The sequence below is a fragment of the Protopterus annectens genome, chromosome 6.part0 (assembly GCF_019279795.1).
Source record: "Protopterus annectens isolate FY-2018-M chromosome 6.part0, PAN1.0, whole genome shotgun sequence".
Lineage (NCBI taxonomy): Eukaryota > Metazoa > Chordata > Ceratodontiformes > Protopteridae > Protopterus > Protopterus annectens.
Window position 1 is genome coordinate 429,587,054 of NC_056737.1, and position 8,000 is coordinate 429,595,053.

The window sequence follows — 8,000 nt, forward strand, 5'->3', positions numbered from 1 at the left end:
TCATTGAAGACCAGAGGATCGAAGTTCCGAAATGTAAGACTCTGGGAATGGAGACCACTGGAGAGTGCGAAATGGGGAACTTTACTGTTTTCTTCACTGTAGTGCGATCTTGGAGTTGGTATATTTAAGTAACAGGGGGTGTGGGGTGCAAAAACATGAAATTAGAAGTTTTATTGTTTTATATTTTTTGTCCATAGGTTCGACATTTCAGAACTTTGATCCTCTGGTCTTTGATGATCAGAGGTCTGATGTTCCGAAAAGTTGACCAAATGAAGTAGACCCGAGTCACAAAATAGTTTCTGTCAAATCTTGAAAGAGATATAAGCAAACTGAAGAGAAAAGCTGTATCTTTTGTCTCTGTATGTGTCAGCATTTTCATGTGTATAAAGATGTCACATTAATTACACATAACACTCCTTTCATATCTATAGTCAATGATCCCAACTCTAAGCCTCCATTGAAAGCTAAGAGATGGTAACTGCTGTATCAGGTTTTCCTTCAGCAAAAAAAAATAGGAAAAAACAATGTGGCTGTCTAAAAATTATCTGAATGTAGTTGCAAAATATGTTGAGTTTAGAGCATTAACACTGAAGAACATACAGAGTGCAACTTAAAGGGATGGATTTTTTTTTCAGAAAAAGAAAGAATAGTATATTAAAAAGACACTTGGCAAAGGATCCTGATATAGAAGCAATAAAAAGAACATGAGATAAATATTTTTCGCTCTCTGAATTACTACTTTTAAAGCCTTTACATTTATACCAAACAACTCCAGAGAAAGACTATACAAAATGCACAAATGGGAAAAGATACATAGAGGCTGTAAAAACAAAAACATATTGTAATGGAGAAAATTTGTTTTCCACACATGAATGAGACCAAAGATGAATACTGAGAAATGTTTCATTTGCCAAATAAATAAATAGCATAACAAAGCAAAATGTATTCAGGTATCTGAAATTTTTAGAGAGCCTTGTGTGGATTTGAATGCTGAATTCAATTGGCCAATATCAGAGAGGATCTATTAGATGTTATTAATGACAACGTCACCCTACTTCTCCCTTAGTGAAAAAGTGGTTCTATAATCATTTGATGAAAACTAAACCAGTCTCCCACAAAATAAAGAGGTGATGTACTGTAATAAAGTAATGCTTGCTATGTCTGTGGCTATTCTGTGATTTCTTGAAAAGATACTTTCCCAGGAATGTTACAGAAAGGTAAAGAAACAGCTAAAAATGCATCTGAAGAGCTTTACTTTAACGGCTTTGACTTTCATGAAATGAGTTCAAATAGGCAAGTATTCATTTGTGGTTTCAATATAAGATGACTGTCTATGGCCCTGAAAGTCAATTTCTTCTTTAAAAAAGGTGTCTCTTTACTAGTCCAGAGAGCAAGTGAAAGACAACCAGTGATCAGGGATGAATCAGTAAGAAAACCTAGAAACTGAAAGTTCATGACTAATTAAACCTAAGTATGTGGCTGTTCCCCTTTAGCTCATAAATAGTTCTGTTTTAATCAATAAGGATCTGAACTAAAGTCCAATGGAAATATTTTTAAAATATCTGGTGCTCAGTTAATTTAACAATGGCGTTTTAAAGGGATGTATTTGCCAGTATTGTAAAGTTGTTTGTCTATTAATGTAGACTTTGCATGGTTGAATGTGCCTGGTTTTGTAATTTTTAACAACATAAAAAAATGAGCTGAAGCAAGCACTTGGCATAACGGTGTTTACCTCACAAACTCAAAGTACACAGTTTGACTCTCACCTTTGACAGAAACTGGCTAGTTTTAAAATGGCTTACAAGGGCAGGTATCCTAGTATTGCCAACAATGAAAACACTAAAGGAAAAATGAAAATATTTATTGCAACTGCCATTAAAATTTCTCATGATAATAAAAATTAAGTGATTTTGTCCATAATAAAATACAGTCTTTTCAGATTAGAAATCAATATTAATTCAATGTTTAGTGACCAATCAGCAATTTAGGACAGGCCACTATGTGATGTTTTTAAAGTTGGTGACAATAAATACTTTTTTTTTTCATGCATTTTTTACACACATATATATAATATTATAACTATAAAATGCTGCACTGATCTATGCAATGTCCTCAGTGTGTGCATGAAGGGCCCCCATTATATTTACTAAGACCGAGGATCTGCCCCACTAAAAATTTTTGGTAAACTGTAGTGATTTGTACAATATCAAGGTCCACAGACATGACAGAAAGTATAAAATCAAAGCAGATATCTATATAAAACAGGTCTCAAATTTTAGGTTAGAAGGGGATATACCATCCCAAATAGAAGTTGAGGGAATGGATTGGGGGGGGGGGTGAAGCTCAGGTAACTTCCCTAGCAGTTATACTGGGGAAGATAGGGAGTACTTGTATGATAACTCACTATAAAGACCCACAGACACATCAGAAGAGGATAGAGCTGATAGAATAAAGTTTGATATGAAAAAGGTTACACTCATGGGGAAACTTGACCTACAAGGACAGACTGGAACATTCTGAGTCCTAGGGTAATGAAGAAGCAGAAGTGATAATGATATTAAATCAAGAGAGGATCAGACAGCTGATGTCAGAATGTAGCAAAAAGAACAGCATCCTGGATCTGGTACTATCCCAAACAGAGGGGGCCGTGGACGTCAGTTTAAAGGTGCTGTTATTAACAGTAGTCACACTGCTGAATACTATCCCAAACAGAGGGGGCCGTGGACGTCAGTTTAAAGGTGCTGCTATTGACATGGACGTCAGTTTAAAGGTGCTGCTATTGACAGTAGTCACACTACTGAATACTATCCCAAACAGAGGGGGCCGTGGACGTCAGTTTAAAGGTGCTGTTATTAACAGTAGTCACACTGCTGAATACTATCCCAAACAGAGGGGGCCGTGGATGTCAGTTTAAAGGTGCTGCTATTGACATGGACGTCAGTTTAAAGGTGCTGCTATTGACATGGACGTCAGTTTAAAGGTGCTGCTATTGACATGGATGTCAGTTTAAAGGTGCTGCTATTAACAGTAGTCACATTGCTGAATACTATCCCAAACAGAGGGGGCCGTGGACGTCAATTTAAAGGTGCTGTTATTAACAGTAGTCATACTGCTGAATACTATCTCAAACAGAGGGGGACATGGACGTCAGTTTAAAGGTGCTGCTATTGACAGTAGTCACACTGCAGAATACTATCCCAAACAGAGGGGGCCATGGACGTCAGTTTAAAGATGCTGCTATTAACAGTAGTCACACTGCTAAATACTATCCCAAACAGAGGGGGCCATGGACGTCAGTTTAAAGGTGCTGTTATTGACAGTAGTCACACTGCTGAATACTATCCCAAACAGAGGGGGCCATGGACATCAGTTTATAGGTGCTGTTATTAACAGTAGTCACACTGCTGAATACTATCCCAAACAGAGGGGGCCATGGACATCAGTTTAAAGGTGCTGCTATTAACAGTAGTCACACTGCTGAATACTATCTCAAACAGAGGGGGCCGTGGACGTCAGTTTAAAGGTGCTGTTATTAACAGTAGTCACACTGCTGAATACTATCCCAAACAGAGGGGGCCATGGACATCAGTTTAAAGGTGCTGTTATTAACAGTAGTCACACTGCTGAATACTATCCCAAACAGAGGGGGCCGTGGACGTCAGTTTAAAGGTGCTGTTATTAACAGTAATCACACTGCTGAATACTATCCCAAACAGAGGGGGACAGTCAGTTTAAAGGTGCTGCTATTGACATGGACGTCAGTTTAAAGGTGCTGCTATTGACATGGACGTCAATTTAAAGCTGCTGCTATTGACATGGACATCAGTTAAAGGTGCTGCTATTGACATGGACGTCAGTTTAAAGGTGCTGCTATTGACATGGACATCAGTTAAAGGTGCTGCTATTGACATGGACATCAGTTTAAAGGTGCTGCTACTGACATGGACGTCAGTTTAAAGGTGCTGCTATTAACAGTAGTCACACTGCTGAATACTATCCCAAACAGAGGGGGCCGTGGACGTCAGTTTAAAGGTGCTGTTATTAACAGTAGTCACACTGCTGAATACTATCCCAAACAGAGGTGGCCATGGACGTCAGTTTAAAGGTGCTGCTATTGACAGTAGTCACACTGCTGAATACTACCCCAAACAGAGGTGGCCATGGACGTCAGTTTAAAGGTGCTGCTATTGACAGTAGTCACACTGCTGAATACTATCCCAAACAGAGGGGGCCGTGGACGTCAGTTTAAAGGTGCTGCTATTGACATGGACGTCAGTTTAAAGGTGCTGCTATTGGCAGTAGTCACACTGCTGAATAGTATCCCAAACAGAGGGGGCCGTGGACGTCAGTTTAAAGGTGCTGCTATTGACATGGACGTCAGTTTAAAGGTGCTGCTATTGGCAGTAGTCACACTGCTGAATACTATCCCAAACAGAGGGGGCCGTGGACGTCAGTTTAAAGGTGCTGCTATTGACATGGACGTCAGTTTAAAGGTGCTGCTATTGGCAGTAGTCACACTGCTGAATACTATCCCAAACAGAGGGGGGCCATGGATGTCAGTTTAAAGGTGCTGCTATTGACATGGACGTCAGTTTAAAGGTGCTGCTATTGACATGGACATCAGTTAAAGGTGCTGCTATTGACATGGACGTCAGTTTAAAGGTGCTGCTACTGACATGGACGTCAGTTTAAAGGTGCTGCTATTAACAGTAGTCACACTGCTGAATACTATCCCAAACAGCAGTGGCCATGGACGTCAGTTTAAAGGTGCTGCTATTGACAGTAGTCACACTGCTGAATACTACTCCAAACAGAGGTGGCCATGGACGTCAGTTTAAAGGTGCTGCTATTGACAGTAGTCACACTGCTGAATACTATCCCAAACAGAGGGGGCCGTGGACGTCAGTTTAAAGGTGCTGCTATTGACATGGACGTCAGTTTAAAGGTGCTGCTATTGGCAGTAGTCACACTGCTGAATACTATCCCAAACAGAGGGGGGCCATGGATGTCAGTTTAAAGGTGCTGCTATTGACATGGACGTCAGTTTAAAGGTGCTGTTATTAACAGTAGTCACACTGCTGAATACTATCCCAAACAGAGGGGGCCATGGACGTCAGTTTAAAGGTGCTGCTATTGACATGGACGTCAGTTTAAAGGTGCTGCTATTGGCAGTAGTCAAACTGCTGAATAGTTAAGAGTGGTGGGAATGACAATAAGAATACAAAACAGGTGGTGAGATAAACTGCAGCAGAATGTCAAGAAGGGACTTCAAGACCTGGCTGATGCAAGCCAGGTGCAGTAGCAGCAAGAAAATGGCAAATTAAAAAATGACAATAAGCAAGAAAATGAAATGTTGTGGGATTTTAGGTTAGTAAGTTATGTTGAGATGAGAAGGTGATCAAAGATGAATCAAAAGTGGTTGCCAAATTACGGAAATAAACAACAAGCTACGGGAACTGGCAAAGGATAGTGTACTCATGGCTGAGAATAGGAATTCAGGAAAATCACAGGACATATAAAAGGTAAGGAACGTTTGGGGAAGTAAAGGAGGCACAGTAAATGTGACAAATAGAAAGTAACTAAGTAGGTGAGGCAGCAAAGGAGCAAACAAAAAAGAGTCGGTGGAAGAGATCAGGGGGAAGAACAACCCGTTTAATATGGAGGAAGACAAGAAAAGGTGTAAACAGGCTAAGCATGACTAGGATGAGAATCACAGAAGACTGAGTATAACTAGAGGTGCTGAATGTGGTCTTCACATTCGTCTTGAACAAGGAAAAGAAGATGTGGGCATTGTGTGGGGAGAACACAGCAGAGCATAAATAGTAACAAACAGACATCTGGGAGAAGATGGAACAGATGGGTAAGGAACTAACTGCTCTAATGGACCTGATCCTGCCCATCTAGCACATATCCTCCAGCTCTTTCACTGTATATGACCATGCACTCTCAATCCTATGCTCTAAACCTTCGGATGACCTTTCCACTATAGTCGGTAATAATGAAAATATTCACAAACTCCAAGTAACAGATTTAAGGCTCCTCAAAGCAGACCTCTCAACTGTCCCTATTTTATTCTTATTTTCAAGCCTGATTTACCCCTGCATATGATATCCCTATTTTCAGACTGGATTTACCCGGTCATAACATTTTCAGAATCCTCCTTGTCACATATGACTTTTTAAGCTGTCTAGTACATAGAAAGCCACACTACATGACCAATATACTAGTGGCACCAATAATTTAAATAAAGAGGACATACATCTTATATCTTTCTTTTTCAAAGGCAAAAATAAATGGCCTTGTATGATAGAACTTTGCAATACAGTTCACGTCTACAGATTTTATACTGCTTTTTTGATAAAAATGCTTATTTTTGCATCATTCTGTAACTCTGTTTTTAAATGTGTTTCTGAGTTGTGTCCCACATTCCTACTGGAAGCGGGAGTAGTTATGTGCTGTTTGGTATTTAAATGTTGTGCTAATTAGATTTTTGGCTGGATGCATTTACTTTTCAAGGGCTTTTGTTCCCATTTTCCGAGTTTGCAGGTTGAGAGGTTGCCTCAAAGCTAGAGCACTGGTTCCCATTTCCCACACTTATCATCTAACAACTATAAACTCAGGGAAAACACTACCAGAATAGGTGGTGCAGAGCACTCAAGAGTGCAGGGGGAAAGTGGAAAACAGGAGAGGGAAAATGGAAGAGTGGAAGGGAAGTAGAATGTTAAATGTGCTTAAAGAGTGGGCTAGACATGCAACTGCCGCCTAGCTATGATGCAAATGTAATGCAGTGCATCCTTGCCTATGCTTCTTCCTATCTTAGTGCAACTGTACCAGGGCTTGGATCCCACAGGCTTGTGCACCATTATAATATTTCCCTCATTTCTATTGCTTTTTTCTTTGCATCAGAGAAGAAGTGACATTAGAAGGAAGATTGCCAAGATTTCTTTGCTGCTGTCAGCAGATCTCAGAACAATCTTAGGGAATGAAAGAACAAAGCTGGAAATGCAGAGCACATGGAACTAGTCTTATGCATGGATCCTTCTGTTAGAGTGACACCTAGAAGAGGCAGGGTGAGTACCTCACTTAACATTTCCTCTGAATAAAATAATGGAATTATGTACTGATTAAAATTCCTTTTTCATGAACTGAAAGGTCTGAGAATTATATAGTACTAGTTATTAAATGCAGTTTTCAATCATTACTGTGATTACACAATCATTTTTAGTGCATCTATGTATAAGCAAAATTAAATCAAATTCTATATACAGATAATTGAATAAAGCAAGCAGTTTGTTGAACAAATAGTAAGTAAATATAAGAGGAAATATATGCAGGAACTGCATTTCTGAAAACCCTATATTTTTTCAAGCATTTTGTCCAGATTTTGGAAATGTATAATCTTTTCCTGGAAAATTGAGAAATTGTGTCCTTATGAATGCATTATATGTAAGATGATGCTAAAGAATTTTAGGGATATACAGTTTTGGTTTCTTTACAGGATCAGCATCTGACTGCTTTTTGACTTTTAAAGCACAGTCCTGTGACATAGCTGTAGAAAGCAACAAAACATATTAACACAGTATAAATAAGACAGTGTTATAATGATCTAAACTTATATCAATGACAACTGCATTCACCTGTATGTGAGTAATTTATACCTGCAGTTGTTTGAAGTCTTCTAAGATCACATCAATGGAGCTTAACAAAGCTAGCACTTCGGCCATTTTGCTCATCTCCTCCTTCTGCTGTTGGATAGTTTGTAGGAGATTCCGCCACAATCTGGAAATCTCTTCCTGCCTGTGAGTAATGAAACAGAGAACAATCAAATTCCACATTGACTATTTATGTACCAGTGAATAGTGATGGCTACCAACAACTGCAGATATGTTGTGAGGAAGAAGGTATTGTCCAGTAACCACTGTGCTACAAACAATGGTTATGTTGTGGTGCTACATCAAAGATCATGTCTGCGTTTTATGTTGTCTTAAAGTTCCTCATTC

General features: G+C 39.3%; 1 protein-coding gene across 1 annotated transcript in view; it reads right to left on the reverse strand.

Moving 5' to 3' along the window:
- Positions 1-8,000, reverse strand: part of SPTBN5 (spectrin beta, non-erythrocytic 5) — a 1,783,454-nt gene that overhangs the window by 1,519,000 nt on the left and 256,454 nt on the right. Inside the window, exon 7 of the mRNA XM_044073536.1 lies at positions 7,659-7,797. Coding sequence (XP_043929471.1) covers positions 7,659-7,797 — 139 coding nt within the window. The remainder of the gene's footprint in view (positions 1-7,658; positions 7,798-8,000) is intronic.